General features: G+C 37.0%; 1 protein-coding gene across 2 annotated transcripts in view; it reads right to left on the bottom strand.

The window, feature by feature from the left end:
• LOC131145191 (uncharacterized) overlaps positions 1-14,573 on the bottom strand; it is a 29,507-nt gene extending 14,934 nt beyond the window's left edge. The window contains exon 1 of one of the 2 annotated variants that reach the window (XR_009134013.1): positions 14,375-14,535. Coding sequence is in view for 1 of the 2 variants with exons in the window: in XM_058094325.1 (XP_057950308.1) it covers positions 14,375-14,377 (3 nt within the window). In the remaining variant the exon portion in view is untranslated. Of the gene's footprint in view, positions 1-14,374 lie in introns of both variants that reach the window. The other variant, XM_058094325.1, reaches the window with a different exon arrangement.
• Positions 14,574-18,401: the final 3,828 nt, after the last annotated feature.

Genomic DNA, 18,401 nt, shown 5'->3' with positions numbered 1-18,401 from the left:
AAGAAAACTGCTCTATCCTATAATAGACTAGGAGAAATTGTATGACCCTTGGATGGTTTTGCATTCCTTTCAATTCAAAGATCCACAAAAAAAGAAAACTGCACCATACCATAGTGCCCCTCCCTTCCTGCTCCTGCCAAGGCCCCAATATCCATCTAGCAACAACTTGTAGCAGACACTATTTTTGGTCCAGCATCCTTCATCCCTCTATAATGCTGTTTTTTGACAACTTCTTCACTGTAATCAGCAAGAATACCTCCTCAAGCAACTTTTCACTGATCGTTTAAAGATTTAAACAAAAAATTTTGCAGGTATGCTTTAAAATTTACTCTAAATCTTGAACGCTACACCTCTTATTTTGCATTTTTGCAATATTGCAAAGCATTGACCATTGTGTCTTGAACTAGCGACTAGCATCCATGACTAACAGATACTAAGGTTTCACCCACCATACAGGCAGTATAACTAATAAATGAAGGGTTGAGCTGTCATAGCTTTTGGTTTTGACTATATTGAACTCAGCTCAAATTAAGCTAAAATGCCCTTGTATAGACCAGATCAATTAAAGGCAATGTTTTAAAAGGCTCAATCGAGGCTCGCCTCAAGGCACAACATGCCTAAAACGCCTTGAGGCTCAATCTAAAATACCAAATTCCAAAAAGGTAAACGCATTATATGCTGAGGCTAACGCATTTTCGCAAAAGGCACGCCTTGCGCCTTTTTAGTTGAGGCTTACGCATTTTGGGTGTGTGATTCTCAAGTAAAAATTGGTTAAAAAATTTTAACTACATGCTTGTAAAAAAGGAATATCATTATATGAGTTGATTTCTAGAACTCTTGAACCTCAATCTTTCCAAAAATAACAGAGAGTTGTATCTTAAATCATGAAAATAGTTTGAACTTTGTAATAGTATAGCTATCTCTTGTCACGATTTATGTCATGTATTCAAGTTAGCAATTTTTGAATGGCCCACAAGTAGTTTGCAAAGTATATATATTTTTTCTTTCTTACATTATATTTGTGTTTTTCTTAATTTTTCTTAATTTTTAAAATATACATAATTTATTTACATTTTTTTAATCTTAAAAATAAATTCTTAAAAGGCTTACGCCTCAATGCCTTAAGGCTTACGCCTCGCCTTTTAAGGGTTAAAAAGCCTCGCCTTACATCTTAGACTTTTTAAAAATTGGTTAAATGAATTCTTTTCATCCATCATTATCTACACAGAGCATGTTTTCTATTTTTTCATTGGCCAATATCTCTTTTGTAGACCATGGGAATCGGCAATCATCTAAGACTATTTCCCCTATTATACTTTTTGGACAATGGGTCCCTGTCTCTCATGAACAGACTCTCATCTTCATACAAAATTGATCATGGCTGTGCGAACAGTAGATGTTAAGGCACTTGGTGCAGAACGAAGGAAAATCCCTCGATCTAAGTTTGGAGGAGGATAGGGAGACCCCTTTATCGGCAATGTTCAAGAACAGCATCTCTCGAAAATCAAAATAGGTGGGTTAAACTCTCGAAGGAGGCAGCTTCTTGGGCTGCCAATGGCTTATAAACCTTCATTCAGCTAGAAAGGGGATCCAGAAACATTCATAAGGGAAATCTTCTAGTTTGGATGGTGATTAGTTAGACAAGGGCAAGGAAGTTTTTGGAGCTAGGGCTGAGGGAAAAAGGGAAAACCTTTTCGGTGTTCATTCCTGGAGGTGCAAATCGTAATGGATGGCAAAGATTTGTGAATCAGTTCTGGGAGTTCGCAAAGGAGTTTTGTCTTGATCATGAAGAAGCAGGCACAACAAGCTCTTCAACTACCAAGTTGTGGAGTAAGGTGGTGCTGGAAGGGAAATTAGCAGAAGGCGGTGTAAGTCATATGAAATCAGAAAATTTATGTCTCGGTGTGGGGGAGATTTGTGATTAAAGAAATCTGAAGTTACGGTTTCAAATAACATCACAGCTTGTTCAGAGGAGAACATCCATAAGGAGAAAGTGCATAGGGTCCCAGTGGGCACTACAAGTGCTGCAGAGGTGGCTAGGGTTGCAATCAGGGAAAACAAGGGCACAAAGGCTGGGCCAAGATGGCTGTTTCTTGTCTTGGATTTGGGCCAGGTATATGAGAAAGGAAGGTTTTCTTTCTTAACAAAGTTGGGACATTTAATAGAACAGGCCCAACATTTAAATAATAATGATTTGAGCCTTTCTTTGGGTTCAAAAGAGGATTCACCTCAACTAGGGATTTCTCAGTTGGGTATTGCATCTAAGAAGGCCCATTGTGAGGGTATGGGGGACTAGGCCCCTCCCATGTCCGATCCTACCAAAGAACAGGTCCATTCCCATAGCCAAAATTCACAAAAGCTTAAAAAAAGGGGAGTGGGGGGGCATCCAGCCAGTTGTTAGCAAAGTCCAAATCCTCTCTCCAGTTCTACAAGAAAAACATAGAGCAGATAAACATTTAGTGCATAATCAGGACAACTTTAGCTTGGTTTCGAAAACAGTTCAAGAAGAAAATGATGATATTAACAAAAGCATCAGATCAGTTCTTATTTTGGTTTTGCAAAAGTGTTAAGAGGCTATTATATTCAAGAGTACTAGGGAGAAAAAAAAAAGTTGGCTTGGGTACAAAATCTGATGTTTCAGGTTTTAACTCTGACAAATTTAAGGGCCCAAAGATGTACACTCGTCCGAAGGTTGCTCTGATTAGTGCAGAAATGAGGAAATTATGTGAAGCAAAGAGAGAGCAATCCAGTGAAATAAGGCCAACGATTTTGAGAAAAAAATTCTGCAGGTGAATTGAGTATCGTGGAAGATGCACTTGCAAAGATGAAGGATATAAGAAGTAATGGAGTCAGCAAAGGATAGGAGGAAAAGAAATGGGGTGATTTTTCAGATAATGATAATGATGACATAAGTGAGCCTTATCAGGATGGGGGGTTTGTTGTTGGATGAGACTCGAGAGCAATATGGATGTGTTCCTGAATTCTATGATGATCTTGGGGACCTATCATATGTTCATCTAGTAGCATTGGAAGGATTGGAGGGTGTTTCTATTTCTGAATCTTTGATAATAATGGGTTAGATGATAAAATGCAGTGCGATGATGGAAGTTTACCTACACCAGAGGAGGTAATTTCTAGGAAGGATTTAAAAGCCCAAGAGATACTGGATAAATCGGATTTGAAAATGAGTGATGCTAGAGAACCTGAAGTGCGCTTTGTTGGGGGTAAGTTCAGAGCGAATAAGGGTTAGAGGGAGCTAGCAAATCAGAAGTGCTTGGTGAATTATGATGGAAAGGGATTCAAAGGGGTTTCTTTGGTTAATTGTTCTTTTTTTATTTTTTATGTTTTAATTTTTTATTCTTTTTTGGTTTTGTTGTTTTTATTTCTTCAGATGGACTTCTTGTGCCCTTAGTTTGTAACTTCTCACTCAATTTGATATACGGTATATAACTTCTCCTATTATCAAAAAAAAAAACTAAAAAATGAAGAAAAACAAGCTGAGTTATACTGAATAATAAAATGGGGGTAGGGGGCTTCAAGAATCATTTGGTAAGTTGGGAAGTGGTGGGTAGGTCCGAACGGGAGGGTGGTTTGGGAATTGGAAACTTGGTGTCTAAAAACACAGCTCTTCGCTAAATGGCTTTGGCGGTTTCCCCTGGAGAATTCTTCTGTGTGGCAGAAAGTTGTTAGAAGTAAGCATGTATTAAACAAGAATGGGTGGGATACTAATTTAAGATTCAGATGTTTCTCAAAGAGTCAATAGAAAGCTATCTCTCATAGTTATCCCCTCATCATTCCCCATATTAAATTCCTAGAGGAAGGGGTAGAAATATCCACTTCTAGAAAGATCCTTGGATGGGGAATGTAGTTTTGTCCACCTCTTTTCCTTGCCTCTTTTGCTTGAGCCCAGGGCAGGATGGTCCCATTTCATCTTTTATTGTTGATCCGGGTGGTCCTTTGCCTTCTTAGGATTTTCATTTTCATAGGTCATTGAACAATAGGGAGTTGGTAGAGCTATTCTCTTTGCAAGTCTTACTGAATAACTTAGATTTTCTTTGGAGGATGATAGTCAATCTTGGTCTTTGGATCCTTCAGGGGGTTGTGCTTAAAAATCTTTTGTGCTTTTTTGACTAAATGTAATTCATCTTGTCCTCTCTATAGATCCGTTTGGAAGTCCAAAGTCCCCTTAAAATCAAGGCTTTTATTTGGTTGGTTGCGCTTGATAGAATTAATACCAATAACTTGTTGCAAGTCAAGAGACTTTTGAGGGCTCTATCTCGAAACGTCTGTGTTCTTTGTTCTAATTTTTCAAAACCTGCATCGCATTTTTTATACATTGGGATTATGCTTGGAGGATATGCGATATGAACCAACAAGCTCCGATTGCACAGGATGATCTGCACATGTCAAGCGGACCCATCACAAGAGCTAGAGCCAAGAAGGTCAAGGAGGCTTCGCAAGGACTAATTGAGAAGTTGCTTGAGCAAGAGTCAATGAGGGCCATGGACACTAAAGAAAAGGATTTTCTTGAAGAGCCTAAGATGGTAAATTGTCCAAAAACGTGTGAAGCTGGAACCTTAAGCCAATAAGGGTTGTTTGGGGAATTTTTATGGGCTAAATAGTGGGCCAATAGTGTCAATTAAGCATGGCATGTGACTTGCACATGTTTCATGAAATGACATGGCATGCTTAAGGTTATGTGGGGCTATTTTATTGGCCAGATTGATGTCATAGCCTATTTTTATTGGCCGAACTGATGTCATGTGTTTCTTTTATTTGTCTATAAGTAGTCAACTCGCTATTGTATTAGAAAGGAAAATTTTTGGCTGAATACAATTCCAAGTGAGGTTTATTTCTTTTCAAGTTCTTCATTGAACTTTCACCGAACTTATCAAAGGTGCTACCTTTGTGGCGTTCATCCATTAATTTGATATTCTTGGTTTGTGCTTCATGTCGAGCAATAGGTCAAGGATCCACTACCATGTCGAATCTTATTTTGGGTTTGGGGTTTTGATAAATATGATTTGGGATCTCTGGACATTCATTCTTGGGGTTCCGCATCAATATGGAATAAGTTATTTGGTTTTTAGGCGAATGTTGGGTGAGTTCAGACGCAGTGGAGGACTTTTCAGCAGTTTCTTTTGTTGGTTTTTCAGGAAAAAAAAAAAAAGGAAAGGGCAATGCTCTGGAAACATGCTTTCTTCGCAGTATCTTGCGGGTTGTGGATGGAGCATAATGCGTGTATTTTTTAGTGAAGAAGTCTCATTTCCTGGTTTGGGAAAAATACATTATTTGGCTTCTCTCTGGTGTGTGGGATGGGGGAATTTTAAGGGGGTGAGCTTTTCTGATATTCAGCACAATTAGCACTATGTGTTGGACTGTTAGTTTGTGCTGGTTTTGATTCCTGCTGACACCCTTTATCTGGATTTTTCTAGACTTTACTAAGATGTCTTATTCTCCTGGCTGTACATTTTCAATCTATTCATGAAATTCTCCCTATCAAAAAATGGTTTAAATAACACTATTATATACACATTAAATCCATGAAGGAAACTTCTTTCACATAGGTTTTTCCCAAGTTCTCGTTCAATTGTTGGAAAATGTATGGCCAAATCAAGAATTTATAAGTTAACCAGGGAATTCTGCTTCCCACTTCATCAGCATTAGGACTCCCTATCATTCTGCAAAGGGTGTCAGCAGGAACTGCGAATAACCATGGCTTCCATTAATAACCAATGTCTCTGCATTGTTTAAGACCTTCTAATGTCCACCACCTTTGATTAACACCACATATGGATAGCCAGGCGAGAAAAGGAAAGAAATGATAGTGGTTTCTGATAATGAAGAGAAAAGAAAATCATTCTCACCATTTTGTTAGGATAATAGAGAACAAAGAGAACCGCACTGACCTTCCATTTTCTTCTCTCCCTTTTTCTTGTTTTAAATTTGATGTGGTACTTTTGGCGTTTTAAAAAAAATTTTTTTTTTTTATAGAAAAAGAAATTCTTTAGATAAAGGATAGAATTTACAAGCAGGATATAGGACATCTCCTTAACAAAATCTTATAATCCTTGGGAAAACCAAAAAGAAAAAATGATAAAAACTCAAGACACCCTTAGAAGAGACTTCCAATCGCACTGAATTTCTGAAACACACATACCCTTGAAGTTTCCATAGCCCATACACCAAATAAGCCAAAACAGAATCTTTTCCCACACCAACCAATATGGTAATTTCTTCCCTGCAAATATACAAGCATTACGTTCCGTCCACAAGCCCCCAAATACTGCAAATATAGCACAATTCCATAATGCAATTCCTTCCTTCTTCCTCCCAAACCCCACAAAAGAAATTGCCAAGAACTCCACTGTTCTAGGACAAACCCAGCTTTCTTCAAAGTAATTGAATAACTTGTTCCAGACCTTCCAAGCATAATCACAGTGCAGGAAAAGGTGTGAAACAGACTCTGAACAATTAAAGCACAGCATACAAATATCAGGAAGGAGAGCCTTTAAAGGTCTCCTCATCTGCAACAAGTCATTAGTATTTATCCTATTAAGCACAACCAACCGAGGAAATGCATTGATTTTAGGCGGAATTTTGACCTTCCATATAATCTTGTAAAGAGGAAAATAGGAATTTGTCTGAACCAATAATTCAAAGAAAGATTTACAAGAATAGACTCCTTCCTGAAGAATCCAACAACCAATATCAGCTATCATTTTTAGAGGATACCCAACAATTATTCAACATAATCAATAAAGAAGATAACTGAATAGTTTCCCTATCATTCAAGGCTCTCCTGAAATGGAAATCCCAAAAGGGTAATGGACCATCCAAATCTACTCTAAACGAAGAAATGGGATCATTTTGCCCTGAGCTCAATCAAAAAAGGCGAGGAAAGAGGTGGACAAAACAACATTCCCCATCTATAGGTCTTTCCAAAAACGAATATTATAACCCTTACCCAAAACAAATTTGGCTTGGGGAGTAAAGAGAGGGTAAATCTGAGATATAGCTTTCCACGGAATTTTCAAAAAGCATCTAAAAACCCAAATTAGTATCCCATCGTTCCCATCAAGTCCAAAATTACTTTTGATAACTCTACACCACAATGAAGAAACTTCTAATGGGAACCGCTAGAGCCACTTAGCTAGAAGAGCCCTGTTTCTAGACACCAAATTTTCAAGACTCAAACCACCCTCCCTCTTCCACCTCCCAACTCACCAACTGATCCCTAGAACCTGCTACCCCTGGCCAAAGAAAATCTCCCATAATTCTCTCAATCCTATTGGCGACTCCTATTGAAATTTTAAAAATAGAAAGAAAATACAACGGAATACTAGAAAGACAAGCCTAAAATAGATAATCCTCCCTCACAAAGAAAAAAGGCTCCCTTCCACCCATCTAAATGTTTGGACACTCTCTCCACCACAGGATCCCAAAAACTAGATGATCCAGGATTACCTCCCAAAGGAACACCTAGATGGAACAATGGCCAACCTAGCTTAGCACACCCAACTTCCATGGCTAAATCCCTAACACGCTCTGCAATCACATTAATAGCTACAATACCACTCTTACCCAAGTTAATCTTAATCCTTGAAACCTTTTCAAAGATTTTAAGGAGCCTCAAAATATTAATGAAAGATGGCTTATGATCCTCTAGAAAAAAGTAGTATCATCCGCAAACTGAAGGTGCAACATCGTGATCTCCTCCCTACCCACTTTAAGGCCTTTCACTAAACCTCTATCCACAGCCCTTTCTACCATTCTACTAAAAACATCAGCCACTAGCACAAACAAGAATGGAGAAAGAGGATCTCCTTGTCTAATCCCCCTCGTTGCCTTGAACCAAGATTTAGGCTCACCATTCACAATCACCGCAAAATTCACGTTAGACACACAACCTTTCATCCATCTATGCCATCTCTCTCCAAACCCCTTATCCATAAAGTTCCAACTCACTCTACCGTAAGCTTTTTCAAAGTCCAACTTAAAAACAAGTCCCTTCTTCTTCCTCTTCATATCTTCAACGGTTTCATTCGCAATCAGGATAGCATCCACAATTTGTCTACCCCCCACAAAAGCAATCTAGGCCTTAGAAATAGTTTTATCAAGCACCACACTTAACCTCTTAGCTAGCACTTTGGTAATTATTTTATAAGCACTCAAAACTAGACTAATCAGTCTATAGTCAAAGATATTAATAGACCTACTTTTCTTAGGCACCAAAGTTATAACCGTAGAATTAATACTCTAACTTAAAACCCCATTCCAATAGAATTCATTGAAAACCTTCATCAAGTCATTCTTCAGCACCGCCCAACAATCTCGATAAAAAGTTAAATTAAAAACATCCGGCCTAGGAGTTTTATCCCTCTCCATCCCAAAAATTGTAGCCCTAACTTCCTCTTCCTCGAAAGGTCTCTCTAACCAAGCTATCTTATCAACAGGCAAAGGATCCCATTCTAATCCTTCCACCATCGGTCTACTCACATCCTCTTCAATATACAAATTATAATAAAAATTAGTGATCTTAGAGGTAATTACATTAGGATCCGAGACCACTACCCCACAATCCACCTCCAATTCCCTAATCAAATTCTTCCTCATTTTTCCATTGTCTATCCTATGAAAAAAATTTGGAATTACAGTCACCATCTCTAACCCATTTAAGCTTTTGTCTTTTGCCTCCAACTTCATATATCCTTAAAAACTAGCTCTTCCAATTCATTCTTGAAAGAAACTTTTTCAACCTCTTCCTCCCTAGAAAGGATCAATCCTTCTTCCTTTCTATTTGACTCTTCCAACTCTCCTAGAATAATAGATTTTTTAATCCTAATGTCTCCAAACACCTCCCTATTCCACACTTTCAAATTTTCTTTCAACCTCTTCAACTTCTTCATAAATCTAAACCACTCCCAGCCCATTTCCACTTCCTCACTTCACGAGTCCCTAAACAAGGTCTGGAAGGAGCCATGCTTTAACCACATATTCTCATACTTGAACGGGGTGGGACCCCAAGGCACTTTCCTAGATTCCAACAAGATAGGAAAATGATTGGAATTGGGTCTACGTAGCACCACTTGAGAGAGATTAGGAAACTTCTCCTCCCAACCAATGGAAAACAAGAACCCACTGGGTCTACTAGCGACCTCCCTAGCCCCACCCACTGACCACGTAAAATTAGCACTGCCCAAAGGAAGTTCCCTCAACCCACACTCTCTGATAACCAAATCAAACTTCTGCATAGAAGCGTTGACCCTGCCCCCCCCCCCCTTTTTTTTTTCCCTAAGGGAACTTAACTGCGTTAAAATCACCTCCCTCTAACCACCTAGGCGAGCATAAGCCAAAAACAAAAAATGCTCATCCCAAAAATTTCCCCCAAAAGCAGCTCCAGAAGGACTGTACACAGGAAATTCACCATTAACCCCTATTTCTAATATCAAGCAAGCAAGAAAGAGAGAAAAAAAAAAAACCTCTAAACTGTCCACTCTAGTAATAGACCTAGTCTCCCACAACACTAGAATGCCACCCGCTGCGCCTCGAGAAGGTACAAAGTCTCAATCCTTACACTGCTCTTCCCAAATCCCTCTAACTATCTCCCCGCCTATTAACTCAAGCTTAATCTCTCGGATTAAGACAATATTAGGGGAATTCCTTAACAAAACCTTCCTAATCAGACTTCTCTTCCTAATATCCCCTATACCCCTAACATTCCAACTAATAATCTTCATAGTATAACACGCTTACCCATTTTCCTATCCCCTTCCCTCCCCCATAATTGATGGCAAAAATCAAATTTTTTTAAACTCTTTTTCAACCTTCTTTTTTTTCCCTCTCGTAAGTTCTTGGACTCGCCCCCAATTTTACTTCAACTCCTATAGGACTCACTAACTTCAACCCAATAACATTTAATAACTTGTTCGATCTCTATAGTCCCTCTCACTAACCCCTCGGCCAGGCCAAAGTCACTCCCCCCATTAATTCCCTCATTGTGGCATAAAGAATCATAGAAAAAGGCGGACCGAACATGAGTAGGAAGAATACCTTTTCTAGGTTCCGAAGAATTCAAATCGCCCACTAGAGTAGCTATCTCCTCATCACTGCCCCTCCCGACACCTGAATGACTAACACCAACATCCACCTTAATAGGAATAAGCTCAAGAGCAGAGAACAAATACCCCTCGTCAATCAAAGTTGTCTTTTGATCAGACTTGTGCTTAATAGAACTATCTAATCCTTGCCCTATATCAGAGGACAATAAAGAACCCTCTTCTTGTGCAAGCTGAGGTATACAAGATTACTTCTTACTCATTAATAACTCTTCCGCTTTTTCATCAAAACCCAAATCTCCAACAAGTTCTTCCCAATTATCTACTCCTCCCATACCTAACTCCCTTCTTAATCGATCGACTAGAAGGTCAAGCCCAGAATCCAAAAGTTGCTTAGGTCATCATCTGCTTCTGAACTCCTCTCATCCTACAATTTTAGTATCTTCATTTACAACTGAATGCATCCCTTTACTGCAACTTGGGTCAGTTTCATAAGAGAGCCTACCTCTTTCTGCTGCAATGATTGTTGTACCAAATCCTCTATACATACTTGCTGCCTAGTTAAATCGTCAGTAATCTCTACTTCCTCATCAACAATTTCAACCTTCTTCACCCCTAATTTCATATCCAAGTCTTTGGGAAGATCAGTCACATCCCTTAAGGATAAATTAACCTAAGTATGCTTGCTAGAAGCCTTCATCTCCACGCTAATTTCTGTATTTTCTTCCACATTTCTGATTGCAGTATTTCCCTTGCTTGTTTTTCAATCATTCTTTGGGACTTGGGTACTAACCTTTGATCTCTTATCTTCTAAGGCAAACCCAACTCCCCTTCTGTTGACTTTTTAAGTCCAATCCCTGTTTTGATGCTAACAAAGCATAAGTATCTTATCTATGCACTAAGCTTATAAACAGGGTTAATTCTTTACACGCACAGATGGTAAGGACACAAGGAAGCCATAAGGACCACAAAGATCACATTTCATGATGGGTTATCAGGAGGCAAAAAAAATGAAGACATTTTTTGTTGTATTGTAATCCATTTAATTTTTGGGTCTGTAATTATAATATGGTATGTAATAATGCATCTACATACATGATAGGACTTAATGCTCAAGACTCAAAAGGTCATAGACTGACCGTAGGGAACCAAACCTGACTTCGGATTTTTGGGACTAATTAAAAAACCTAAAACATAGATCAACCCTAGGTCCCTGCACATCACTTGGATAAATCCCCTCAATCTTACAAATCATAATTATGCAAACAGGGGAAAACTATACTCAAAAACAGGACCTATGTTTAAGTTGGAAAGGACTTCGGGCGACTGAACCTAGCACGTTAAAAACGCCTCGGTCGACCGAATAGGTAGAAAGTCAACTTGTTGACTAAGGCTCAGGTGACCGAACTGAAATTGAACTGAATGTCCACGGTCAACCGAACCTTAAAGCTTACTTTTTCTACCGTCCCCGGACGCCCATACTCTTAAGTTCAAAATTACCTTGGGCGACCGAAATGAGAAGTTCGGCAGACCAAACTATGAACCAGGCGACCGAACCTCGAGCATTTAGAAAATTGCCTTAGTTCAGCCACCTGAACCTGTCCTCGGGCAATCGAAGTTGAAAATTCAACTTTCTAGTTGTAAGTGTTCGGGCGACCGACCCTGAGGTCCGAGCAACCGAAATTCTCGGGTTGTCATATTTTTAACTGCGGTAACTCAAGTTAATTAAGGGTAATTGGGGTTAAAACTTGATTAAACATTTTGAAAATACCAAATAAGTCCCCAACGGCTATAATTTATGAAGTACCTATAAATATTCATTCATTTGCTTTGATTAGTAATAGATTAGCAAATAGATTAACAAAAAGTTCTCTCAAATTTATACATTCCTATTTGCTCATACTCCATAATTTTTCAAGCAAATATTGTTCATACTCTCTCAAACTCTTATTTGAAAAGATCATCTTTGATAAGAGAGTGTTTATTGTATTATCTTCATTTGCTTTATTGTTGCAATTTGAAGAATGAATATATTTGTGTGCTTCATACATTATCTTAAAGTTAGTACACTCTGTCGTTCATTATTGTTGAAATTATTTTTAGAGAGTTAGCTTGAGTTGATCCCAGATTATTTCATTGATAAATATTATCTTGGGATAACTCTTTTCAGCTTGAGGATCTTTGCATCTTTGTTGCAAGATTCAAAGGCTAGTTTTTGTGCTTATTGCAAAATATTTTTGAGAAGCTAATCTTGACTACTTCCCGATTTTATTGCTGAAAAATATTATTGAGGTATTTGCTTAAGGTTGTTTAGATTCTATGATTGCTTACATTGTGAATACATATTCTAGAATCAAAGACCTTACTCACTCACACATATACTTTGATACATATCTTGTTGTGAGTAGATACACTGTTTGGAACAAATCTCACTTAAGCATTAATTCTCTATCATACGTGAGTGCATTGTTTACTATACTGAATTGTAGTACATATCTGCTTGTGTAGAAGCGTTTGAATTGTACACAAATTTTATATTCATTGTTGTATTCCAGGCGTGGTCTGAGGGGGTGTTGATCTAGCCCGCAAGGATCGGTTATTAGGGCCTTCTCCGCCCCGTAAGGAGAGTGTATAAAGGTTGAGGTCAGCCATGATAATTTGACCCAGTTGTAACCGGTGCCGCTCCACCCGTTACATGAGCATTAGTGGAATCCTCAGACTTGCGAGCTGAGGCGAGGACGTAGGCAGTATTGGCCGAACCCCGATAACATATCGTGTGTTTACTTTTAATTTCCAACACTTTATATTACTGCACATGTATGTTATATTCGATATATTGTGAATGTTGCGTATGATTTAATTTCCGCATATTAATTTTATCTGCGCAATTGGTATATGCTTAGAAAGACCCTAAGTTGTGTATTACTGTTGCTGGTTTAGTCGAACCTAGGAAATAATTTTTTAAATACCCAATTCACCCCGGCTCTTGGGAATACGCCAATTCCAACACCTTCAGATAAAGCTTGGCCCATTATTTTCTTTCCTTTTAATTACCCATTTAGTGACTATAAGAGGCCTTCTAGTAGCAAGGTCAAACTTCTCTCTTCTAAGCCCAGAATTGTATTTAGAAGAAAATTTAAAATGGAGTCTATCATAAAGGGTTTTACTATCCCTCAATTTCTCTTTATTTCTTTTACAAAATGCAACCAAAAGAATGACTTTGAGGGAGAGAAATTGATTTCTCTTCTTTTCTCTCCAAATCACCAAAACTGAAATGAAGTGCAAATGTCATTCACTTTTCAGTTCTTAAAATAAAAAATGATTTCACTAGTATTGGCAAATCATGGTTGCTTTCAGAGCCAAGGTAATGCTTGTGATAGAACTCCCCAACTCTTGTGATAGTCCTCCCCCATGCCAGGCAAAGGGGTATAATGGGTGTTCCTATGCACCATTGGAAATAATTCAATAAATACTGTCCAAAAGTAGGGGAGTATTTTTTGCTCTTATACCATGTTTGGGAGTTTGAAGGAAGAGGGATTGGAGGGGTTTTCAAATGGAGGCAAAGGAATGGGAAGGGTGGGGTGGATACCCTCCCCCGTTGGTTAGATGTTTTATTAAAATATGGAAGGAACAAGAAATCAATCATCAAATTTATTTGGGCCCCGACGCGAGGTGGAGGGGGTTTTAGAGAGGTGGAATTGGAGGGCGAGCGAGGAACCCTCTGATCCATTCCAGGCCTAAAATAAAATTCTTAAATAAAAAATTTTTAAAAATTCCATGCCTCCCCTCTTTTCCTTTCCCAACAACGGGACCATTCAAAGTCTACGAGCTGTCCAAATGCACTTAAATCTAAAACCAATTGTACTGTGCTTAGATTGCTCTGAAAGCAAATCACAGCCATATTCACTTTATCCGAGCACAGAGAAACAAGAAAACAGGTTTTTTTTTAACATCGAACCATTCAACCAGTGTCAAAAACAATCAACTCATTTCAAAATCCAGCATCATAAACTTTAATTCAATTCACATTAAAAACTTTAAAAGTTCTCAGCGAAATGACCAACAAAAACCTTTTTTTTTTTTTTTAATATTGTAGAATCAAACTACAGAGACGAAACTCCAAGACTGTATAAATAAAACACCAGTTCAGAATAACATGTATGCAACTCAGGGAGAGAATCTACTAAACGTTAATGTTCAAAATTTGTGCGAATGAAGCCCAAGGATCCAAGGAACAAGTGAGAATTCAAACTGCTAAACAATTACAAAAAAAAACTGAATCGAAAGAACGATGAACAAGGAATACAAAATCGTACCATTATTTATAGCGTTTCTGGATGACGATGAAGAAAATGATCTTCGTCGGGAGACGGAGAGCTAAATGAATTGGCGAACAGCAGAACAGCACTAGGACAGCAAGCGTGGATCACAGGCCAACCATATGAGCCCTAATCACCGTGTACGGTTTGAGCCCAAAGGAAGGTGGGACCCGCAAGTCTCATTTGTCACTTATCCTTAGTTCGAGGAGTTTTTTTTCCCATTTTATCTTTATTTTATTTTAAAATAATATATTAAATAATAATTGAGAAAATATTTTTCATACCTAATCTCATTACTTGATCCAAAGAACACATCTCCCTTGACCAACACGATTTAAACTCGCTTGATCAACACAATTTAAACAAATCTCGCTGGACCATCCAACGAGATTTGCCTCAAAATCAGTGCAGGGCGTTTGCATGAAAATCACGCCCGACGATGCTCTCCAAAATCGACCATTTTCCTGAACTTTACGACCACAAAAATCACAGCACACCTTCTGAGAACTAGAAATAGTTGACACATAAGAAAAAAAAAATCATAAAGGGCAAAATCGAGAGAGAGACCATCCACCGACGACCGCGACGGAAGGAAGAGCCTCCCAAAGAGTAGGCAAGGCACTCTCTCTCTCTCTCTCTCTCTCTCTCTCTCTCTCTCTCTCTCTCTCTCTCTCTCTCTCTATATATATATATATATATATATATATATATATAGATGTGGTTGTAATTCTCAACAAGTTAGCATCTTCATGGATATTGTTCAAGACCTGCAACTGCAAACAAGAGGTTATCCACTAAACTTGCTAATTGTTTTTGTTTTTCTAACTTAGCTCCTTTTTTGTTTTTGATTGTTCTATTTTTATATATATTTTTTTAGTATTCATCATCATCATCGTCTTCCTCATGCATATACTTTGCTTTAGAAGTAAGATTTAATTAAACTTTATCACCTCAGTTGATGAGTAATTAATGAAAATTATACACTACACCTTGTCCTATTCAATTTAATGGAAGGATTGCTTGTATTTTCTTCAAATTTCACAATCCGCAGCATTCGACTTTTAATTCTGCACATGGGCAGAGCAATCTAAGAAAAAAAAATCAAAAGTACCACCACTGCGACCAGCGCCCATGCTCTATCTGCCATGCCCGCCGCAAGCCCACCACCACTGCGACCCATTTTCGCAACAGCGAAAGCAAAAACACAAAACAAATTAAATAACCACAACGCTTTGGAAAATCAAAATAGATACCTTCGGGAGTCCAGTTGCGTTGTACTACTGCTTCTGCTGCCTCTGCTTCTGTGTCTCTGTATTGAGGTTTGGTGATCAAACTAAGTGTTTGCTTGCTCTCAAAGAGTTTTTCATCTCACAAACTTATCATTGAATATTCATTTTGAGAAGTTGATCTTGAGTTATTATCTATATATATATGTACATATATATATATATATTTATTTATTTATGGAAGATCACTACTTGAGAAAAACTTTTGTTTAAAACTAAAATCTTGAAGAAAGTTTTAAATATATCTTCATTCAAAGGGTTGCTATTTGATTAGTGTAAGAAGTATTTGATTGCAAATCTTAAGAACCTCTAAAGACATATTATTGAGGGATATTATTTTTCAAACTTAGTGTTTAAATCTTTGCTATATTTAAAGTTGTGTATTTATTCAAAAATTCAATGTTACAGATTATTGATAGCAAGAATATAGATCTACCCATTATCAAAGATTATTTTTGAAAGGATCTTGTTTTCTAATCTTGCTTAAAGTATTCCGAAATCGAACCTTATTGTGTCTCCAAAGCATTTATTTATAAAATCATATTTGGGAGATATTAATTTAAAGGATTGATTTATAAGGCATATCATTCATATAACGATATCATCGTTACATACATACTGAGCTTCAAGTTTTATCATATGAATATATGTTAGGTTTTCCATTGTACTCACTAGCTTTGTTATAAGCAACATTGAGTTTTTGCAGATTTAAAATTTTATATTGTAATCACGGTTCAGGTTGTAAATCGGTTGAGGAGGAAGTTGTACCTCTTGTAAGTAGTGGATTGTAAGGGAAACTCCGTCCCGGTTAAAGGAGCAGGGATTTAGTGGAATCCTTGAGTGAGTTTCTCAAGGCGAGGACGTAGGTCGGGTTGACTGAACCTTATAAAATCGTGTTTGTCTTCTCTCTTCCCTTATCTTTTTAATTTCTTCTTGCATTTCATTACCAACTTTTGCATGTTTGTATGTTGATTTATATTATACGCACTTGATAATTAATTGGGTAAAATAGAATTTATTGAAATAATAATTTGAATTAATTTCAAGCCCTTGCAATTAATTTGTTAAATATTGAAATAGGGATTAAGTGGTAAAATATATTTAAAATACCCAATTCACCCCTCTTTTGGGATTACACCTAAATTAACAGGCTCAATAAAGAAAAATTAGACTCGAAACTTGGCTTGAACTCTACTCAGCCTATATTATCTAAACTCAAACTTGACTGAATGAATATCTCTAAACTAAACTCAAGCTTGACTCGACTCAACTCAATTGATTCAAGCAAAAATTGTGCTCAAGCTCAAACCGATGTTTTTGATATAAAACATTTCTTAAATTATTACATAGTAGGCGACTATTTTTTTTCTCAAACTTAAAATTTATAATAATTTAACAAAATACTATTTATGGATGATTAAAATGTCAAAACATGATAATGAAAATCTATAACAATAACATAAGCATGCTAATTTTCCAAGTACCAACAATGCAACAAGGTAATTAAAGTTTAGTTCCAGTTTTACGTTCAAATAGTCTAATATAATTAATTAAACATAAAAAAATTGTGAAATATGTTTCTTTAAGTCCTTCTGATCTTCATCGTTTTCTCCTATAGTCTGGCCTATTTTTCCCTTTCACCATAACAATTACTTGAAATGAAATAAAACTAATATATAAAATATTAATTGTAACATATGTTCCAAACATATAGATTGAAAACAAACTCATTTAGACAATTTGAACCTCTAGGCTCTATTGTGCAACAATGCAATCACATATACCATGTGTAATTTGAGCCAAACAGGAATAAATAAGCAAGAATAAAAGTGTTTCCCTCAATTAAAATCATATGCTAATCAATATGTAGTAGCCATAGTTAGCTACGAAATGTCATGTTTTTAGAGGTTACTTTGGATGTAGCATAGAAATAAATTATTGTATTTTTTTTGTATGACCTTTTATTGAATACGAGAGTAGGTCATTTTTGGTGCTTGCAATGCCAAGTTGCTCCAAACAAATTTCCTTCTTGGCCATACTAGATTCCTATGCACGCGCGCACACACACACACACGTGTATATATATACATATATACATATATACATACATATATATATATATATATATATATATATATATATGATACTAATATACTAGCAAGGAATAGCAAAAACATATAAAGTCTCAACAAATATGTTGTCGCCTAACAATTTATCTAACAAAATAGAATGTGATTTCCTATTATCAACAAACATTATTTAATTGGTAGTACAACCTATTGTTGTCACAACTCAAGTATCAAGCCAAACAAACTTACTAGTGGAGCACTCAAACATTAAAAGTGAAATTTAAATTACATTAAAAACTACTATTACAACAATAATGGTAGACATAAGGAAAAACAAAGAAAAAAAAAGCATATTACTCTAGCACCTACAACAACATGAGAATTCAATTTAAATTGCCAAGAAAATCGTTAAACATTACTAAAGAAAAAAAGAATGAAATGGTGCTTATTATATTATGATTGGATCTATATTTACGAGGAGAGCACATATCTGCAACAAGAACTTGCACAAAGGGGGAAAGGTGAGTCCAAACATATTAGACTTGTGAGGAGAGTACCGCTACACTATATTTGCTAGAAAGAGCACCACTGCACTAGATCTGCAAGGAAAACACCAATGAGAAGTTCAACTTCCTTCTACTTTGGCATGAAACTCCATAAAAATATCAT

The sequence above is a fragment of the Malania oleifera genome, chromosome 12, assembly GCF_029873635.1.
Source record: "Malania oleifera isolate guangnan ecotype guangnan chromosome 12, ASM2987363v1, whole genome shotgun sequence".
Classification (NCBI taxonomy): domain Eukaryota; kingdom Viridiplantae; phylum Streptophyta; class Magnoliopsida; order Santalales; family Ximeniaceae; genus Malania; species Malania oleifera.
This window is presented reverse-complemented; position numbering and strand designations above follow the sequence as displayed.